The sequence below is a fragment of the Clytia hemisphaerica genome, unplaced genomic scaffold, assembly GCF_902728285.1.
Source record: "Clytia hemisphaerica strain Z4C2 unplaced genomic scaffold, Clytia hemisphaerica genome assembly, whole genome shotgun sequence".
Classification (NCBI taxonomy): Eukaryota; Metazoa; Cnidaria; class Hydrozoa; order Leptothecata; family Clytiidae; genus Clytia; species Clytia hemisphaerica.
The window spans coordinates 24,508-47,316 of NW_027103525.1; the positions used below are offsets into that span (position 1 = coordinate 24,508).

Sequence of the window (22,809 nt, forward strand, 5' to 3'; positions counted from 1 at the left end):
CAAAAATGAAAGAAGTACTAATCCACTCATTGGAGAAGGCTCTATCAATGGTGGCCTTTCCCAATAATGTTATTAATTTGTTGGTCAGAGTGAATCATTTGGAAGTGTCGAAAATTGGGCAGCTCCTTGACATGTGTATTGTCAATGTATCTGACCAGTCAATGAACTTGGATATCCAATTTGATTTCTGTGGCTCAAGTATTGCAAGGGAGCTGAAGAAAAATGATTTGTTACTACTAAAAAAGATAAACATAACGTCAACTGGGGCAGAAATTATTGGTGTTGCATCAAAAACCACAACGGTCTTGAGGTTCAACACAAAGGATACCAGAATATGTATGTAGAGTTTTTTTACTACTTTAGAAATAATGAGTATGAAATTGATAGTTACACCCTCTGCACCAGTCTGCACCCTGAAATGTAGGGTTGAGTTTTACATCCTTTAAAATTTATTCCATTTTTGAAATGGATAACCTATGAATGTTTGTTTCTACATATGCAAAAGGATGAACCTGATTTTCTGAAATACTGTGACCTGCCCTTCTAATTCGCATCAGCATAAGGCTTTTGTAGATGCTAATACCAGCTTTTGATTATAGCTGACATAATAGTGCCTATTTAGCTTAGATTCTTTGCTAACACAAATCTGAATTAGAAATGTTGACAACTGTTGCTACAGTTTGGTTTTTGTCAAAATTGGGAAACAACAGGAAACAAAGACTTGCAATTTTGGGTAGTGTATGCAAAATTCAAATAAAAAGCAGTTACTCTTGCTAATTCGAACTCGGACGGGGAATCTTATTTATTCGAATTACAGAGAGAAAAGAAATTAGAAATTGGTTCGAATTATAGAAGGATTCGTATAATAGAAGTCCAAATAAGCAAGAGTCTGCTGTAGTAACAAATCCACCACCAGATGCATGTGCAGTTGCAAAAACACTTATACACTTTAAAACATTTTAGAAATTTTAATCTTTTAGTATTTCAACTGATGGACGGACACACGGTGAAGAAGTTTCTTGATTGGTGTGGAGATGTTGACAATTCTTCCTCTGCTGGCATTTTGGATATGAGGTATTTCAAAGGTAAAAACTATTGTCACTAAAGTCAGAATAACTGTTTGCTTTCACAAGTTTTAGGAAAAAGTTCCTATATAAATTTGAAAAATTTTCTGATTCTCCAATGAAAAACTCAAACGCATTTAGGGTTTCAATCACAAAAATTAGTTCTGTAAAATCCAATTTTTATTGACATGACGTAGATAGTTGATAGGTGTATTGCTACTTTTCGATATGATTTGAGATACGAGCCCTCCAAATTCTTTCAGGAAGGGTCCTACCCTCGGATGAGTAAGAATCACAGCGCTGGAAAATCATGACATATACCACAGCACTCAAACGACACTGGGAGAGCTTATGCGAGGCCGAATCTCATGAGTGTAGTCACAGCACGTCACATATATTTTGCTATATACATATTGCTACTTTTTGGCCTGAATAATTTCGTAACTGCTGTTAGAAATAATTTGTTGTAGTATTGCCAGGGAGAGAATTATTCAGGTTTTTTAAGCATTCGTTTTTCTTTTATAGAAAATCCTTTGGCAACATTCGCACCAATAGTAAGTTTAGTCAGATTGTTATTATGTAGTAAGTTTAAAGAGCTTACCCTCTTAATAATTGGTAGTATCTGAGCTAACCCAGATCTTTCGAGCTAAAAGTTAGCTCTCAATATTTTAGAAATAGACTAAAGGTTTTCTTGTTGTTCAGTTTGATCAGGAAGCTACTGATAGTGTTTTTTCTATCTCTTTACTACTCTGTTATTCATGGTTTCAGCTTCTTAAGAGTCTAAGGTTCCCTCTTAGGTGCCCCAAGCCAAATTTTATACTGGGGGCTAGAATTCAGTAATTTAATGGGGTTACAGGTTATCTGTTAATTAGAGGTACCTAGCTTATCTAACAGGTTCTAGGAGTTGTTTCTCTAAACTTCAAAATTGAATATATTTTGGTGTATGTGATAAGTTCTTTAGCCTACTTTCCCATTTTCATACAAAGTTGTTAATGTATGTAGGTGCTAGTGCGCTTCTCGTGCTCGTAAAAAGAAGCTAAAAACTCTGGAAAAGAGAGTTGACAAACATTGTAAAGATTATCCTGTGAATGGGGGGACCTAGGTTAAGGCAAATTCTTAAAGGAACCGAAACTACCAGGGGGGGGGGGGTTCGGTACTAAAATTTCAGACATGACTTTTAGTGACGTGGTGGTATTACAAAAAAGGCCTTAAAGCATTTTAGTACCATGTGCACTTCATGTGTCTTCAAGAAATTTAAGAAAAATTTTAGTACATGAGTACTAAAAACACCAAATTTTAGGAAATCTAACTATTGACCAAGCATTTTAGGCAAAATGAAAAAAATAAAAACCGTTCCTTATAAGATTTAAACACCTTGTGTCACAAATTAAACAAAAATTTCGTCCCCGGTGAGAAAATACCCTTGAATTTCAGCCCCACTGGGAAATTGACTTTGATTTCATCCCACTCGAAATTCCCTGTTAAAAAATTGCACTCCAAAACCACCCTCACTGGGGTTTTTAACCTTCGAACAATAGAATTTCTATCCCATTAGCATTTCGATAGGAATTTTTATCCCCACTGAGGAAAATAGGTCCACCGGGGCAGTGAAACAGGGGTGTACACGTTTTTTTTTTTTTAAGAAACTAGTTTTACCAAACAGCCTCAATGTTTCTTAAGAAATCGGCCTTTTGAGCCTTAAATGTTTCTTACATGTTTCTAAACTTTTTGACATAATCAGCCTTATGGAAGGCTGGATTGGAAGGTTCTTAAAGAAAACGAATTAAAAAATCTTATTTTCTCATTCTCAGCCTCAGCATGTTTCTTGCATGTTTCTTAGTTTTTAGGCATTCTGAGCCTCATGTTTCTTAAAAGTGTGTTTCTTAAAAAAAAAAACGTGTATATTTTAATGTTCTGCTTTTATATACACTATGGAGAAAAAATGTTTTTGTAGTTGAATCCCGGGGGGGGGCAGCTGGGCAAAAGGACCGACGGGTATGTGCGGGTCCTAAGGGTACCTTTTCCAATATGTTTAAAATGCACTGTAAGGGTCGGAAAAACTAGAGATGCACTGTAAGGGTAGAAATTTCAGAAAATTCTTGAAAAATCTAGATATTTTGACCAAAAATGCTAGAATTTTGACAATTTTTTGCACGAAAGGGATCGAAAATTTGGGGGAAAATGCACTCTAAGGGTATGATTTTCACTGATTTTTGCTGCACTGTAAGGGTGCAATTTTAAAAGCCAATTTTTGGCCCGCACATACCGTCAGTCCGCAAACCCAGTGCCCCCCCCCACCCGGGAGTTGAATGCTTTGTTATTGTAAAGAACCATGGATAACTGGATAGAAAAGAAATAGCAAGCTGTAAATTAGAGGTGAAAAATAACCAATCAATTTTTGCAATAACTAAAGTAGAGCAAAAGTATCTTAACTGTTTCTGAGTCTTTATCTAGAATAGAGAGAGATAGATCAGGTTCATTGACGGCTTAAATAACCAGAGCTGGCATTTTGTTGAAAGTCCAAAGACCGCCATTCTCTGAGCCGAATTCCAAAATAAGCCTAATTTAGGTGGTCACTATGCTAAAATGTCAAAAAAAATTTTAGTACATGTGTAATAAAATTCGTTTTTCAAAAATTAGGTTGGAGTATGTCAAAAATCGTCAAAAAACCTTTTAGTACTCATATGTGTCTTGGATTTTAGTACCGACCTCCCCCCTGAAACTACTGGGCACATTATTTCGTCCAGGGCTCCTCTAAAATTTGGGCTGAAACCATTTTATCCCAATTTAAGGACGTAGTTTAATTCTATAATCTATTATTTCTAGGATGACACAACAAATAATGATGAAGATGGTAATTTAGCTGATGTTGATTCAACCAATGGTGACTTGGATCTAGTAAGCTACATTTTTATTTTTCTGTTGAAAGGTTTTATGAAGATTTTTTTGTTCAAATTTTGTTTTGAAACCTTTATATCTTCTCCTAATTTTGGTTACTCCTTCGGGGCCCATCCATATAGTACGTACTCAGTAAAGGGGGAGAGTGGGTTTAGCAAAAGCATACATACGTCTATTGTTTGAATTACGTCATTTCTATTGTTCTCTGCGTACAAGGGGAGGGGGTGTCAAATATTTAGAAAGTTCTTGCGTACGTACTATATGGATGACCCCTTCCCTTTTAGTGATACTACCCAATATAGAAAAAGGGTTTCACACTAATGTCGTAGTTTTTCTATTAGGGTAATCTTCTCTAGCATCATTACAAATATTTTATATGATATTTCTCTGCATAGTATGTTAAATGGTACTGCGGCTATTGGAGGGACGAGCCTCTTTCCTCGGTTACAATTGTGTAATTTAATTGTCATTTTTAATCTACTTTTAGGGTTAGCCTTTTGAAATTTATTTTCTAAAGCGGGACACACTCTGAAGCTCTTAACTTACACTTTTGAGCCTGAAAATGCACATTTTGGACATTTTTGAGTGATTTTTCTTTTCAAATTTTAGCCATTTAATCTTAGCAACCATTAATCCATTCGATTTCGATTGCCTTTTATCTTCAGGAAACGCAAAAATCCCAAAATTCAAACATAGTAAAGATATTTTTATTTTTTCTTGGTTTCTTTAATAAAACCCTCTAAGTTAACCAAAAAAACCATTCCAATATGCTTTTGAGCCTGACCCCTTAATACTGCCCACTGTGCCAATAGAGTTTGAGTCCCCCACATGTAGGCCCAGTCACTTCCGATCTGTAATTCAGATTACTTAAATGTCAAACAAGCTTTAAAAAGGAACTCCATGAGTTGTGAACTATAATGAACATGATCATGTCATAGAGTTTTATATAAATGAGAAATACATTACTTAAATAAATCGAACATAAAAATCCAAAGATTTTGTCAACCCAAAATGTAACAAAACACATTTTCTTGACAATATTTCATCTTTACTGATTTTTCTCAAATTTGAAGTTGATTTTGAATAAGTAAATACTTAAAAAAATTTTTGGACCTACCCCGGTGAGGTGGAGGTCCTATAAATTAACCTTTGTCCGTTCGTCCGTCCGTCCATTCGTTACCACTTTTCTCGAGATTGAATCATAGGAATCTTTTGATTTTTGGTACAAGGGTGCAAAATGGTGATGGCCATAATGTGACGGAGCCCGATTTTCGAAATAAAAATTTGCTGGGCAAATTTGGGACAAAAAACAGCCAAAAAACGGGTTTTTTGGACTTTGTGAAAAATTTGATCCTTAATTTTTTCTCATTTTTTGCATGAAAGTACCATCATAGGTAAAAGATGGCTCAAGCTGATTTTTGCAAAAAGGAATTTTTGGCTCAAAAATATATAAGAATCACTATTAGTAAGCATACACCAATGTTCTAATCAAAATCATTAACACTTATCAAAATCAAAATGAAACGTTTCTTTTGCGTTTTTTTTGACGTGTTAAATTCGACTTTATTTTTTGATTCAACACGATAAAAAACATTGCGTGTAATCCTAGCTTAATACCGTGTCATGATTTTGCCAATCCTTTTCGAATTTCAATAGATTATTAGAAAGAAAGAAATTACATGGAAAGTTTTTATCAGAGTTTACTAAGGCTAATCGACGAAAAATAGAATGGTTTGAATATCAACTTTCAAATGCAAGATATTCAGCTCTTTAGCAAAGGTTAGTCATTGCAGTCTTAAATGAAATGTCAGACTTTCCAGTATCAAGTACGTTCTTCTGATATATCGTTTTAATCTCTAAATTTTTTTATCATGACACTGTATGGGGCCGTTCACATAGTATGTACGCACTAAAATGTTAAAAATTGAGTACCCCCCCCCCCCCTGTACGCAAGCGTACGCAAATGGCTATACCCCCTGGTGAGTACATACTTTTTTCATTCACTCACCTCCCCCCCTGGCTGAAAAAAAAATTAAATTCAAAAGGCTTGAGTTCCCAATTTTTCTAAGATAGAAACAATTTACATTACATAAGGAACAAGTGAATAATAATTATCTTTTTATTCTTTCAAACGATTTTACAAGCAAAAAAAAGCTGTGAAATTTGTTCTTCTGCGTACCTTTATTTTCTTTCGACCCCTCCGCTCCCTCCCCCCCCCTGTACGCAAGCATACGCCTTTACGAAGACACCCCCTCGCGTACGTACTATGTGGACATTTATTTTATGCGTTTTTTCAACGTATATTTGACAGAAAGAAAAATCGTAGTTATACAAGTTCTGAGTTATATGAGTTATATTTCAGATCAAATGATAAAAATGAGTGAATCGCTGAAGACTGGTTTAGATTGTTAAAGGTCAAAGGTGTCAAGGCAATGGAGTTTTCAGAATCTACTAGCCTGGATATCCAGACCGTAAACTATTTCACCGTCCAGTTTTTTTATAATCATGTTTCTGGTTTACGGTCTGGTCCAAATGACTTGTCTGCAGGGAAAATTTCTCCCTGCATATGCAAGCGCGTCTAAATGCTCGATTCGCGCCCAGTCGCTAATCAGAATTTTTGCGGGATTTTCGATGTTTTTCTATGCGTGCGCATAAGTTATGGGAAAAGCTGACATTGCGTTTTAAGCAAAACAAATGAAAATGAAAACGCAGGCTCGTTTGTAAACAAAATGGCTGATGGCTTACAGCTTTTATTTATAAATGTGGCAGATGTCTTGATGTAGCTTTTTGAGTTTGTTAAAGAGGTTTTATTGTAAGTTAATTATTGTGTCTGCCCGGTAGTTTGCACTACTTTAATGGAATAAAATCTTGCGTAGATTAAACTTCGCGAAATTAAGTCCCAATGGAAATCTGGAAGGTCTTATCCGCGAAATATTTTTAAACAAAACTAATTTTTAATGTTTACAGGCGTCAAAGAAGCGCTAATAATGCGTATTTCAACAACGAACATGCACGATTCTCTCAAATGGGCTTTTCCAGAAAAAAAAACCGTATAACCCCTATTGAGGAGGTCCATCATTTTGTGGCTGGAAATGCTAAAAACCCCTGGAATTCTAGGCAATTTCAGGTTTAAACCCCTCTGGAATTCTGAATTTAGGATAGGATTTAAAAGGCTATCCCCGTGGAATACCAGTTATTTTTGACAGATTTTTGTATCTCCCCATGGAATTCTGCCACATATCAAACCTTACCCCCTTGGAACGGAAATGGACCTCCTCAACAGGGGGTATACGGTTTTTTTTCTGGAAAGCCCAATATACAAAGGAAATAAAAATTCTAAAAAGTCTTCATTGGAATATAGAAATATATACACAAATATATGCAAGAAATAATGGACATAATGTGTTGTCTTTCTAAAATAATTTATTGACTAATACTAGTAAATAAATGTACAAAAAATAATTGAAGAGGCATGGAGAAAAATGGATTCATTGGTGTTAGGACTAAAGATCATTGATTATTGATAAGAATTGTTGAGAGTAATGAAAAGACAAGGAAAGCAATTGTATTGATTAATGTCAGAGTTAGGACTTGAGATCAAGTATGGGTTATTGATAAGTATTGTTGAGAGTAATGAAAAGACAAGAAAACAATTGTATTGATTAATGTCAGAATTAGGACTTGAGATCAAGTATGGGTTATTGATAAGTATTGTTGAGAGTAATGAAAAGACAAGGAAAGCAATTGTATTGATTGATGTCAGAATTAGGACTTGAGATCAAGTATGGGTTATTGATAAGTATTGTTGAGAGTAATGAAAAGACAAGGAAAGCAATTGTATTGATTGATGTCAGAGTTAGGACTTGAGATCAAGTATGGGTTATTGATAAGCATTGTTGAGAGTAATGAAAGGACAAGGAAAGCAATTGTATTGATTAATGTCAGAGTTAAGACTTGAGATCAAGTATGGGTTATTGATAAGTATTGTTGAGAGAAATGAAAAGACAAGGAAAGCAATTGTATTGATTAATGTCAGAGTTAAGACTTGAGATAAAGTATGGGTTATTGATAAGTTTTGTTAAGAGTAATATGAAGGAACAAGGAAAGCAATTGTATTGATTAATGTCAGAGTTTAGGACTTGAGATTAAGTATTATTGATAAGAATTGCTGATAGTAATAAAGGAAATTGTGATGACAATCTAGCAGTATGGGTAAATAATTAAATGTCTAACCCACTAATTTAGTAACAAATTAATTACAATCTTCAATAGACGTGATATGATTTGGTAAGCTATTACAGAGCTTAACTACATACGGGAAGAAGGATATTGTATACGATTGTATAGACCAAAGCATTTGATTGAATTTTATGTTCTTATGTTCTGTTGGTAGGATGGATTTATCAATATATTTCGGTCCATGATATAAATTATGAAAAACCTTTAGATGATTTATCCTTCTTCGTTTTTCTAAGGTATTATGAGTGCAGGCAGGAGAATTGTATAATCCACTTATTGTAGATCCATCGTAGAGATTTCCATCGGACATGCTTTCTGTCTGGGTTGTTTGAGATTGTACACCAGGAGAGTCCCAAACTGATGAAGATGCATATTCACATATAAGTCTCACATAAGTTTTGTAGCAAATGATTCGAGTTTCAGAGTCTGTCATAGGTTCCTTTGAAGAAAAATGTGAGGCCATTTCCACAATTTTAAGCGTGTTTGTTACTCTGAGAACGAAACATTTGTCAGGGTGGAATTGCATTGACCATTTCTTTTCCCACGATACCAGTTTATCCAGGTCTTGTTGCAAGTCCACTGTATCATTTAAGCATTGAATCACTTTAAAAAGATAAGCATCATCTGCAAAGAGAACAATGGAAGATTCAACGTGTATGTCATTAATAAAACCAGGAATAAGAGTGGACCAAGGAATGAGCCCTCGGTGACACCTAAAGTGACTGTAATCCGACGAGACAGTGTTTCACGCACAACAACACATTGTGAACGATTTCTCAAAAAATCCTTTATCCAAGTGAGTAAGGCACCTCGAATACCTTAGTGTTCCAGTTTCAATAAGAGTTTCCTGTGGCAGACTTTGTCAAACGCCTTGCTGAAATCTAGTTGGATGGAATTGGTTTGAATAAGCTGTGTTTCACATGAGCGGAATTTTCCGAAGCCGTGTTGAGTATCAGACAAGATTTTATCGTTGTCAAAGTGGTTCATGATATGACTATGAATCCACTTATGACTTTGAATCAACTTACAGAAGTAAGACTGATGGGTCTCTAGTTTTCAGCTTAAGAACGGTCCTTGTTACCGCCTTTGTACCACCGGTGTGACCAATGCATGCCGCCATTCATCTGGCATTCCCTGTTTAATAGATGCTGTAAAGAGGAGAACGAAAAAGTCAGATAGTTTCTCAGAGCATTCATGGAGAATTCTAACTGGAATGTTGTCAGGGCTGCATGCTTTTTTGGGGTTGATATCAGAATGAAGATTACGAATACCATTTTTTCTGAATACAATGTTTGAACCTTTCTCCCCCAGAATCTCGGCGATAAGCCATAATCTTTGGAAAAGACACTTGCAAATCGATTGTGTAGTAGTTCTGCAATTACTTTGTCATTAATTTGGGTTACATTGCTGGAATCGACAAGAGGTGATACTCCAATAACTTCATTTCTTTTTTATTTAATGTAGCTAAAAATGTTCTTATTGTTTTACCGTCACTACTGATTATATATTCTTTATATGTAGATGTTTTTGATTTGCTCACAGGTTTTTCTGGCTACTCTATCTGATTCGATATATTTCTGCTGGTCTGACGGGTTTCTGTTTTTTTTTATATTGACGATAGAAATGTTTCATTTTCCAAACAGCTCTTTTACAAGCTCTGTTCAATAATGGGTTGATGAAATTGTTTTGAAGTTGTTTTCTTGCATTGTGCATTATTGACAATGTCTTTAAAACTTCACAAGAGGTCATTGATAGGAGTGTCATAATTGCTATTTGACATCAGGTCTTTAATATTGTTATCAATACCTTGACTAGGCTAATTCGAAATGATAATGCAATGGTTCGTTCGTTTCGTCTGATTGAGAAGGTGCCTTCAACCCAACTTAGGTATCCCCTCTCTCGAAGACCCTCTGATACACAATAGGCTACGTTGGTTTGGGTACGTGAAACGCATGCCGGATTGTTGGTAGAAAAAGGTCATATCACATGTTGTCGAAGGAAAATACAAAGGCCGACCAAAAAAGAGATGGATGGACAGTGTAAATAATCATATGAAGTTTATTAACATTACTGTAGACCTCAAAACTGATCGTGCTGCCACCAAAAGAGAAAGGCGTCCAACCCCAGCTGCAGGGAAACAAGGACGTTAAATAGTGCAGTAAGTAAGTAAGTAAGTAAGTAAGTAATAGTAAGTAATATCTTTATTATATATGAGAATTCTAACACGAAAAAGAACAATGTCAGGTTTTTAAAAAGAGTTTGGAGTTACATACCAATTTTCATAAATTTGTGTGAAAGGACGAAAGGCACAGTGTACAGTGCTGTTTTTGATGGTCTTAATAAATTTTAACAGAGTTGTCTTTATTTTTAGAATTTAACTGAAAGGAAAATGAAGTTAAACACTAATTATAAATTGGGAATTGAAAGGATAATGCGAAAAAAACTCTAAATTAAAAAGCAACAAAAGAAAACAGATGGCGAACGATTGTTGTCGATTGCAGTCCGAATGCTTATTTTTTACGTTTCCACGAGATAAAACGTGTTATTGATCTGTATGCAGGAAGTATTCATTTGCTTCAACTATTTTTGTGGTTTCAAGTCATTATGCTGACGTTTACGTTTTCACTGGGGATACGTTTTATCCATTATTATGGAGAAATCATTCCTGTCATCTATTTTCGTCGTTTCCAGACATACTGCTGACGTTTTACGTTTTCACTGGGGGATACTTATTATCCATTATTATGGAGGAATCATTCGTATCGTCCATTTTCGTCGTTTCCAGTCATGATGCTGACGTTTTACGTTTTCACTGGGGAATACGTTTTATCCATTATTATGGAGGAATCATTCGTTTCGTCTGTTTTCGTCGTTTCCAGTCATAATGCTGACGTTTACGTTTTCAGTGGGGAATACGTTTTATCCATTATTATGGAGGAATCATTCGTATCGTCTTTTTTCGTCGTTTCTAGTCATGCTGCTGACTTTTTACGTTTTCACTGGGGAATACGTATTATCAGTTATTATGTATCAAGCATTCGTTTCCAGTCATAATGCTGAGGTTTGACGTTTTCACTAGAGAAGTATCGAAGTATAATCGATTATTATGCAGGAATCATTCGTACCATCTATTTTCGTCGCTTCCAGTCATAATGCTGACGTTTGACGTTTCCACTGGGGAATACGTTTTATCCATTATTATGGAGGAATTATTCGTATCGTCTGTTTTCGTGGTTTCCAGTCATGATGCTGACGTTTTACGTTTTCACTGGGGAATACGTTTTATCCATTATTATGGAGGAATTATTCGTATCGTCTGTTTTCGTGGTTTCCAGTCATGATGCTGACGTTTTACGTTTTCACTGGGGAATACGTTTTATCCATTATTATGGAGGAATTATTCGTATCGTCTGTTTTCGTGGTTTTCAGTCATACTGCTGACGTTTACGTTTTCACAGGGGGATACGTATTATCCATTATTATGGAGGAATCATTCGTATCGTCCATTTTCGTCGTTTCCAGTCATGATGCTGACGTTTTACGTTTTCACTGGGGAATACGTTTTATCCATTATTATGGAGGAATCATTCGTATCGTCTGTTTTCGTCGTTTCCAGTCATTATGCTGACGTTTACGTTTTCAGTGGGGGATACGTATTATCCATTATTATGGAGGAATCATTCGTATCGTCTTTTTTCGTCGTTTCCAGTCATAATGCTGACGTTTACGTTTTCACTGGGGGATACGTATTATCCATTATTATGGAGGAATCATTCGTATCGTCTTTTTTCGTCGTTTCCAGTCATAATGCTGACGCTTACGTTTTCACTGGGGGATACGTATTATCCATTATTATGGAGGAATCATTCGTATCGTCTTTTTTCGTCGTTTCCAGTCATAATGCTGACGTTTACGTTTTCACTGGGGGATGCGTATTATCCATTATTATGGAGGAATCATTCGTATCGTCTTTTTTCGTCGTTTCCAGTCATAATGCTGACGTTTACGTTTTCACTGGGGGATACGTATTATCCATTATTATGGAGGAATTATTCGTATCGTCTGTTTTCGTCGTTTCCAGTCATTATGCTGACGTTTACGTTTTCACTGGGGGATACGTATTATCCATTATTATGGAGGAATTATTCGTATCGTCTGTTTTCGTCGTTTCCAGTCATTATGCTGACGTTTACGTTTTCAGTGGAGGATACGTATTATCCATTATTATGGAGGAATTATTCGTATCGTCTGTTTTCGTCGTTTCCAGTCATTATGCTGACGTTTACGTTTTCACTGGGGAATACGTTTTATCCATTATTATGGAGGAACGTTGAGAATGTGCATTATCGATTTTAATGCAGGTATCGTTCATTTATATCGTGTATTTTCGTTGTTTGCAGTCCAAGTGCTAACGCTTTATTTCTCTGCACTGGAGAATATGTATTATCGATTATTATGCAGAAATCCAGAGGAATCATTCATTCGTATTTTCGTATTTTGCAGTCCAAATGCTTTATTTTTTCACTGAATCAGTTAAATATGTTTGAATTCAAAATGTATATAATTTATCAATGTCGGGTTCTTGCAGAAAGAAAATTGTTACGGATGACCGATTACACTTTTATTTACTCACTGCCTTTTCACTAAGGGGGCCCCTCTGGATGAAATTTTTCATGATCTTTCAACAGAAAATAGGCAGATATTGACAATAAGAAAGTGCTTAAATCTTTTTTTTCGTCGGCCGTATCATGGATTTATTATAGAGACTCTAGATATCAAGTGACTAATTTTTGCCGATTTCTTTTCATGTCCAAGCGTTGTCCGCAGTAATGGGATTGTTCACTCTCTTCCCGCCATTCAATGATTTTTCGTAGCATTTCTCATAAAAAAAGCGCTCATCCAATAACATCTGAAAGTCTGTTGTTCTATCTCTGTCGTATTTGATGACTATTTGTTGATCAAGAAATCAGTAATGTAGCATCTTTAATGGTAAATTTTATTGGTTTGTCTTTAATACTCACTTCTCAGTGGGTTTTAAACATTAATGATATGCCCTTGATAATACATTTGCATTAAAAAATCATTGTAAAGGAAAGATCAACAATAAGAAATTTAAACAAGCACAAAATGGCTGGGCTGAAAGAACTCAAAAATTAATAAAGTGCCTCGAATGCCTTCATAATATTTCAGTAAAATTATTTTAGAAATCAATGAAAAAGTACATCAAGATAATACTGTGAAAATTTCAAGCCAGCACCTTAAAATATTATCATTCAAACTGACAGGAAAGTTGTCATTGTCATTTGGCGAAAAACTATTGTTTCTACAAAATACCCCTAAAATATGTCCAAAATTAGTTCAAGTGTTCTATTGGGTATAGATTCAAAGATATCTAGAAAAATAACTTTTTTGAAGGAAAATAAGAGCAAAATTTCAAAAACATTCTACCAATAATCAAATGAGCATCTTGATGTTCTTATAAAGCTCGGAGACAGAGATGGAACAGCAATAGACGATATCGGATTTAGATAAATGCAATGCATTCTTGTTTCTAGCATGAACATATAAACGACTGGACATCCATCTCCTTTGTCTTTTTGAAGATAACACGGCTAGCTTCGTTGCCGCCTCGTTAAAAGCATAAAATGAAACAATAGATTTTGATGATATACCACTTGGGAATACCTTGTTAACAACGTCAAAACTTCGACAAAAGTCTCTGTTGTTCTATTCTTCTCAAGTCTTTTATCTATATCATAACAAAGAAAACAGAGGCAAAATCATCGTCAGCTTGTCAAAACTCCGACTAATATTTCAAAATTTTGACTTAAAAGTGTCTAATAATTTTAGAGAGTGTCACATTCTAATTTCGATATTCTTATTACACAGGCTCTCAACTTTGGCAAGCTATTTTTTTCAAGTCATAAAAAAAATTATTGCAGTGAAAAAAGTGATTCAAAAGTATACACGCAGTTGAAATTCTGCATTTCAGAGTTGAAAAAGTTGATAAAATAAATTATAAACTTGTAAAAAAATTCGATGATAATTTTTTTGTGCATTAGGAGTAATGTTCAAGCTCTATCAATCTTTTACCTAAATAATTCAAAGAAATAAAATTATGACGGAATATTGTCGGATTTTTCATACCAATTTGGAAAAACAGGCGGCAACGAAGCTCGCTTCAAAGAGACAATAAAAGATAGATGTCCAGTCGTTTATATGTTCATGTTTCTAGGGACTTTCAAAGGAATTATAATAGATCAATTATAATATATTATAATATAATTCCTTTGAGAGTCCCTAGAAACCAGAATGCATTGCATTTATCTAAATCCGATATCGTCTATTAACTGAAAAGACAATGCGGTACATATTCCAGCCGCGGCTTTCTTATACTATGGTCAAAGCCTGTCCATCGATTTTTTTCTGAAATAATGGAAAGACTATACTTCGCTCTCCTCTGTTTTATTCGATGTTTATCTAGACTAGAGTCTACTTCTGGCTGAACTTTGCTTTTTGATGACGCTGAGTCCAGTGAAGTAGACTAGGAGCGTTTGGCGAGGTCGCCATTTTGAAAAAGAATGTTTAAAGTCCAAATAACAAAAAATTTACTTGGAGTAGAAAGATGTAATCAAAAATGAGCAACAAATATCAATAACAGATTTGCAATCCCTTATTCTCAAATAAAAACATTGCTCTGGCGGACTGGAAAACAGTGTGCCTAAGCAAAAGCATATTACCATATACTACCGGGCCACTTAATCGCGTCATCCAGTCTATCAAAAAGCATTAAGTGGACCCTGGGCTAATGTTTATCTAGAGTCTTTATAATAAATCCATGTTCGTACCAGGGCAAAAAAGGATCAAACGCGTTTCTCGCGCTGCCTGAAAAATAGAGGCCTGCAATACATACCCGAAGCAAAAAAATGGCATTTTAAAAAAAGTTTTGAACCTTACTGAGGAATAAATATACTCGAAAGAGTTTATGGTATTAAAGGACTTGAAGCCGCCTTGAACCAGAAGGGGTGGAATTAAAACCTCCAGGGGAATAAGGCGGGTTCGTGGAGGTCAAAATCCTTGCAACGTTACAAATCATTTTCAGAAGCTCGTTTTGGGCTCAAACGTAGCGTATAACTAATTAGAATAAGATTCAGTCTAGGCAGATGTTTTTTCATTTTGAAATTTTGCGTAATTCGCAAAGATCCTCGATTTTGCGCCGTTTTGATGACGTCATAAAAATTGAAATTCCAATAACTTTTGATAGAATCATCAAAATAATTTCAAACATTCACCAAAGATGCATTTCAATGCAAATTTTCAAAAGATCTCAAAAATGTTTCAAATTCTTGATGACGTCGTCATTTTTTAAGGACTTTAGTTTTTTGGCTAAAAAGTGATGACATCATCAAATTTTATTAAAATTTTTTTCTAATCCTAAAAACATTAATAATATGCATCTTTGGTCAAAATTTGAAATTATTTTGATATTTCTATCAAAAGTTATTGGGATTTCAATGTTTATGACGTCATCAAAATAGCGCAAAATTGAGGATTTTTGCGAATTACGCAAAATTTCAAAATGAAAAAACATCTGCCTAGACTGAATCCTATTCTACTTAGTCATACGCTTCGTTTGAGCCCAAAATGAGCTTCTGAAAATGATTTGTAACGTTGCAAGCATTTTGACCCCGCCTTAATCCCCTGGAGACAGCCCGGGAGCTATTACAGGCGTGGGTTACCCCGTATGGGTCAAAGAATTCCCGTGAGAAATATCATGATTTATCGGTTAGGGGGCCATTCAAAAAGTACGTTCGTCGCCGAGGGGGGGAGGGGGTCAGCAGAAAAGCGAACGAAAACGAACGGGGGGGAGGGGGTCAAGTCGATCTTTGTACGTTCGCTTTTGCGGGAGGGGGGTTGCTTGTCACAAGCGTGACTTTTAAAACTAAGTCTATGAAAAATTTTTTTCTATCTATCTCCTAATTACATTTTTTCTTTGAATCGATAACCGAAGATAATCGTTAATCCCCTAAACAATTGTGTATGTTATAATTGTTTAGCAATTATTAGATAATTAGAGAGCAAAAACTTAAGGTGCGATAAGATTAAAGAATAACGCTAAAATCATATTCTTTGAACTTGCCTTGTCTAAATTCTCCAATTATCTTGAAATCGAAAAATCGGGGGGGGGGGGTAAAAAATTTTGATATAAAAACGAACGTACAAAGGGGGGGGGGGGGTACTTCAAAACGAGCGCAGACGAACAAGGGGGGGGGTCTGAAAATAGGGAAATTTGGACGAACGTACTTTTTGAATGGCCCCTAGTCTTTTGCAGAACATGACACCAAGAATTTATTATACACTGGATAAACAAGTAACAGATTTTTGCCAATTTCTCGTGAACTAGCTGTAATGATATCATTGTCCACTCTCCTTCCCTCATTAGATGATTTTTCGAAGCATTTCTATTGCATTTCTTATCGAAAATCACTCATCTATTCCCAAAAGAGAGTTAAAACTTTCCTGTGAGAGTCAGATTCTTCCACTTAATTGCTAATTATAAGTCGTTATGACGTTTCAAGCTGTAAGAGAGATGCAAAATACGTGTTATGTATAAGAATTGAATGTTGACACCGGAAATTTTCAAACTTCAACCTTAAAAAAACCACCTTGCCACCACGTGCCTTCAAAGGATTTTCATATAACAGCGGAGCCAAGACACTCAAGTCTTATGAAAGTTAATTTCAGCTCTTCTGGGGACTGTCTTGGAAACATATTTCCAATTCAAAATTTCGTGTCACTCTTGTAAGCATTTTTTCTGAATTTCTTGTCTAATGATGATTTTCTCACACCGGATTTCACAAATGTATCCATCTTGGTATGCTAGCCTTACTTTCAAACTTTTTTTCCCAAATGTACAAAAAGAAAGAGAGAGAACTTTTTTTAAATAAGACTGATAAACATTTTTAAAAATCAGACATCTTCGAGCTGCCATGACAGTTGTCCTTTGCGGACAAAGCTAGAACATCGATTGTTTTCTGAAACAATGACAATACAATGATTGCTCTCCATCGTTTTATAAGTCGTTTATCCAGTGTATAATAAATCTTTGGTGACACCATTTTAATTTCATAAGTTTGCGGCGAAACATTCTGATAAATAACGAGATTGGTCACGGGAATTTCTAAGCCGCGCGAGCAAATCCCTGTCAATCATTTTTTAGACCTGTCAATCATTTTTTAGACATGTCAATCATTTTTTAGCAGCTAGTTTTCCTTTTTTCACTTGTGGTTCTGAAATAAAGTGTTTGTAGAGATAATAGAGAAAGACGAAAGTTGATTTTTATGCATTTTTTTTAATTGAAAGTTTTGGAATACTGGATTTTCAAGAGAAGGAAAGTCATGACTCTTGACTCTTACCCGCTAACCAGCCTGATCCATTTTGAAATACTGTACTTGAGTCAAACTACATTGAGGTGACATTACTTAGAAATTTTTTGTTTCTTAAAATTATAACAAGGATTTTCAAAAATATCAATAAGAGCTCATAAAACCAGAAAAAGTTTGTCCAATGCTGGCAAAATAACACAAACTTCAACGCACCGTATAAGATTCGAACTCTCAAAATCAACATTCTCACACTAGCCAGCTCATCACCTTATCCACTCGGCCACTATGCTTATACCAATTGGCATACAATGATTACTCAAATCATAATAAAAAATATTGCTCCTTATTCTTAAAAATTGAACTAGTAATCGCCAAAAAAGAAAAGCAAATTTTCATTTTTGTCGTCAAATCATGTAGAAACCGTCCGATTTGTACGGCGAGCCGTCTTTTCTGGACTTTCATTTAATGACCTACCTTAAGGGAACTATTTTTTGCGGGAACTAATTTTTGCAGTTCGCAGTTCAAGATATAATATTAAATTTTTGCGGGAACTTAATTTTGCGGATTTCTCACTTGAAAGAAAATTAGAGCCGTACTGTGAATTATTCGACCTTTGTTTTTCGCATTTAAAAAATTTTGTGGGAACTTAATTTTGCGATTCGGGCCTAAATCCGCAAAAACCGAAAAATTTAGTTCCTGCAAAAATTAGTTCCCTTTAAGGTAATCAACGCTCTTACAATAGAAGTGATCGTTGAACTTTGAGTAATCAGAAAAGCTGTTTTTCCATCTCTTTACATTCCTCTGCATGTTCCCAGACCTGGGTTATTAACATTTTTTCCTGTGCATTGGGCTCTTCTAGAAAAAGTCTGTTCATGGGGGATGGAGTATGAATTGTCCAGGGGTATTGAAAAAATGTCAAAAAATTGTCGAGGGGTAATTTTTTGTGTCCACGGGGTTGATTTGATGTTCGTCCAGGGGTATAATCCGTGGCCAGAGGGTCAAAAATCTAATTGTCCAGGGGTAAATCATGAAAAAAATAATATATCCTCCACCCCCATGAACGGATTTTTTTCTGGAAGAGCCCATTCTCGAGTCGAGAAATACAATTTGCAATTTTTTTGACGTCATTAATTGTGATAATACAAAATTTGCGTTTTTCGCGAAAATGAGGTTTGGATTGAACACTTGGTTCAAGACTAATAGTGGTTTTTCAGTTTGGCTAAGTTCTGTGTAACTTCCGCCGTTATGGAAGAAAACATTCGAATTTTGTTAGGAATCTCTTCTGCAAATTCTAATGCTTTCTCCCATAATGGCGTATTTTCGCTAAGTTACATAACTAACCATTTCAGGGGTATATTCTTCAAACAGATGATTTTATTTGTATCCCGGCATTTGATGTCTCTATAATCCAACCCTATGTCCGAGTAGTCCAACCTAGAATTTGCGAAGTCCCGATAATCCAACCGAAGTCCAAATAATCCAACCGCTATAACAATTTCGGGGCTAATAATTTCCGGTGTAACCGTAAATCCTTACTCCCCGGAAAAAATTACTCCCTCAGTTATAATTTCCCGGGAAAAAATGAACCCCGGAGTAATAATTACCTGAGAAATTAATACTTCCCCGTGGAAAAAATTACTCCCCTTCAAATTGCAAATTTAATTGCTCTAATTAGGGGGGGGGAGTGTTATTTTCCCAGTAAATTATGACTCCCTGGTGAATTCCGGATATTGCATATTCGAATTAGCCTTTTTATTTCAAGAATTATTTCAAAATAAAGAAAACAGTGTTGCAGTGTCAAGATGTAGCCAGGTTTTTAAAATATCTTTCAATTTTCTAGCCCAAGCAAATCGCACTCAAGAAAAAAGTTTAAATTCAATTTAAATGTCAAAATAACAGTAAAAGTTTCCATATTGTTTTGTTATTTATTCATGATAAACAGGAAAAAAAGATTAGGAAACCGAATGTTGATCGTGATCTATGCCAGTTTTTTGGTATCAGGGGAGTAAAAATTTCCCGAAGGGAGTCATTATTTTCGCGTAAATTTATACTCCCGGAAGTAATAATTTCCTGGGAAAAGATTACTGGGGAGTAATTATTTCCCAGTAAATAATGACTGGAGAGTATAAATTTTGGGGAGTAAGATTTTACTGTGACACCGGTTCCACAACCTATGATTTTTGTTTTACTAAAAACACGGACCTGAAAACTAGCAATTTTCGGTTCTGAAAATTTGAAAACCTAGCCCCTGGGAACAGGCCAAATTCAGCCCTGAAATGTTAAAACACAGACCTGTAAACAGGCCATTTTCGGTCCCGAAATTTCAATATCCTAGACCTGGGAACAGGCCAATTTTGCCAAATTAAGAAAAGCTTGCTATAATAGGCATAATCTCATGTATCCAAAGATTTCTTAAAAAAAAACTCACAAGGAAAACGTGTTGAAGCTCTTGCAAGGAAGGATTGAAAGCAAAAAAATCGATCGGAAAGTAAGAGGCATCGGAGATTCAGTTCAAGTAAACCTCGCCGTTGCCACCGTGACCAACCATGTTTTCTTGAAAAATTAATTCGCCTCTGTTTCTTCCTTTTCATGTTTTCATGTTTTCACAAGAGGCTATAACTTCACTAGCGAGTGTAGGTTACCTATTTTTGTTAGGAAATTTCTCCGCGTCATATAAATCGAACCTTATGACTCCAGCAAATCGTTTTAGGAAGACCAGGTGGTAAACCAGCAACATAAAATATCAAAACCTAGACTATGAAATAGTTTACCGGCTGTATATCCAGGCTAGAAGGGAACATCGCAATAAGAAATGTTTCTTTTTCCAGCGATAATGAAGTTTTTTAAGACCTTGAATTTATTTTAATTGAATCGCTATGTAAATTTCATATCATGCAACGTGATTTTTAATTTTGCAATACTCTGCATCTGATCAATATGAAATCACATGCTCTTTAGTAGTTTCAGCTGAAAACGTTCAATCTGTTTGATATTGCTGACAGTCGGCGCGAATAACATTTTCTAGTTTGCAGCCACAGGCTATATTTCAGAGAGACCTGTGGTGTCCACGATATTTTTAATCGATAGGGTTGAATTAGATTTAATTTAATAATTTCAATCTTTAGGAACAAATCGAGAATGAAGATTTGTATCGGTTTGAGAAATCAACAAAGGTAAATTCTTTTAATTCTATTAAGATTTACTCACACTCTCTCGGGTAACTTACAGGCGGGGGGGGGAGGTTGGAATAAGCGGGGTGAGGAAAAATCTCAAAACTTAATAAGTAGTAGGGTTGGAATTTAAATATCCCGGATGGAAAAAATAGACGATATCGGCTTAACGAAATTCTCCCCGAATGATTACCAATGGTGCATTGCGCAAAAAAATTCAGTAAGTCAATATAGTCCGTGAATTTTTTTGCGCAATGCATCATGGTTAATCATTCAGGGAGAATTTCGTTAAGCCGATATCGTCTATTGGTGAATGAGGCTAAAGGGCTACATACACTACACAATATATTGTCAGTCAATATATTGATGATATATTGCTAGAGTGCAGACAATATATTGAAAGGTGTCTGCAATATATTGTCAGCTCGATTTGCAATTTTCCGACAATATAGGGGGATTGTTTACAGAAGGAAAATTCCTTTTCATAATAGAGCACCTGTTATTTACATCGTACATTACGGTCCGAAAACGATATTGTCAAATATTGTTCGTCAATATATTGTGTAGTCTAAGTAGCCCTTAATACAGAAAGATTGAGACAAAACATATAACGATTAGAAGTGACTCTTTCCAGTTTAAAGCCCCTGCTGCTATATGTACGTCGATTATAAAGATATTGAGGATTTGATTTGTCGTTGATGATGTAATGTTTAGTTTTCAACACTCTTTCAGAATCAACTTTATATGCAATAATATTTGCTGAATCAACAAAAACGGGAAAAATTGTCATTTTTGTGGGAAATATAGAAGAAAAATTACTTTGAAGCCTCATATCTTTGGATTGAGCTAAGGTTAAATTCTGAAATTAAAAAATTGTAAAATATCTTTTCCTGTGGATTCGAGAGAGTTTTAAAATGGACATTTTGGGGTTCAAAGAAGGATATTTCAAAATCATTTTTCCAAAAATTAATAAGCGGGCGGGGGTAGTTCCATTGAGTTTCAAGCCCGAAGGGCTAGAGGTCAATCTCTAACCTTTCTCAGGCAAGAAAAATTGAAGCCTTAAAATATGCGCCGTATTTTTGATGACGGATTGAATCTAGCAATTCCTTTGTTTTCGAGTGATATATTTTTCGAAATTAAGCTGTAAATTTTAGTTTCAATCTGTCATTTGTGTAAAAACCAGGCGGGTCGCTCAAGGCCGCGCAGCTTTGGTAGGATTTGTTGGCTTCAAATCCTACCAAAGAGATTGACCTCTAGCCCTTCGGGCTTGAAACTCAATGGGTAGTTCCTGTAAATAGCGCGCTAGGGGTCAGTGCAAATGTACTATCTAATAAACACTGGAAACCGCACAAATAGTTTTGTCGCAGAAAAAATAATTTCGAAAATACTCAAAAAACTTCAGTAGCCCCTGTGACTGAACAAAGTGTTTTCGTAATACGATCTAACCACTTTTTTTTAATTATACAGTTAATGAAGGCTGAAGCTGCTGCCGAGAGAAACGAGATCGATCTCTCGCAAAAGAGAACAAATTTCAAACAAAAGAAGAAACGGAATAAAAAGGTTAGTTTTTAATGAAAATGCTATTAAAATTGAATCCCTCATGAGCAATTGCCAAATGCCAGTATGTGTAAACGCACCCATTTTACTTTTGGGTATATCATCTAATAACTGTGAACCTCACTTTTATCTAATTTCTTTGTAACCAGCTTTGTGCTACTATTTACCCTTCCCTTATTTAGTGTCTCAAGAAAGATGGTGCAAACACTGACCTCGTTAAGCAATACCTTGGTGCATCGGACGCTGTTAAAATGACAAAAAATTCGGCAGGTTGGTAAACTCTAGTTAATGCGTAAACCTTTTGCTACCTTAAGGGGAGAAATGTTCGCGGGATATTAATTTCGCAGTTGGTCTGATTGTTTTTTTCTCAAGATAATTTAATTTTGCGGTTCATCGATATTCTATAATTTCGCGGGTCACAACTGCAATCTTTGATTGTTTTTTTTTTATTTGACTACACGTTGTTTTTTAAAATAAAGTTTAAAGCTTTATAAA

The 22,809-nt window shown here is 35.4% G+C and overlaps 1 protein-coding gene across 1 annotated transcript in view; it reads left to right on the top strand.

Annotated features, from left to right (window-relative positions):
• LOC136799398 (uncharacterized) overlaps positions 1–22,809 on the top strand; it is a 25,550-nt gene continuing 2,741 nt past the window's right edge. Inside the window, exons 1-7 of the mRNA XM_067056111.1 lie at positions 1–336; positions 981–1,085; positions 1,590–1,618; positions 3,891–3,962; positions 20,713–20,760; positions 22,225–22,317; positions 22,497–22,584. Of these exons, the coding sequence (XP_066912212.1) occupies positions 6–336; positions 981–1,085; positions 1,590–1,618; positions 3,891–3,962; positions 20,713–20,760; positions 22,225–22,317; positions 22,497–22,584 (766 nt within the window). The 5' untranslated portion in view covers positions 1–5. The remainder of the gene's footprint in view (positions 337–980; positions 1,086–1,589; positions 1,619–3,890; positions 3,963–20,712; positions 20,761–22,224; positions 22,318–22,496; positions 22,585–22,809) is intronic.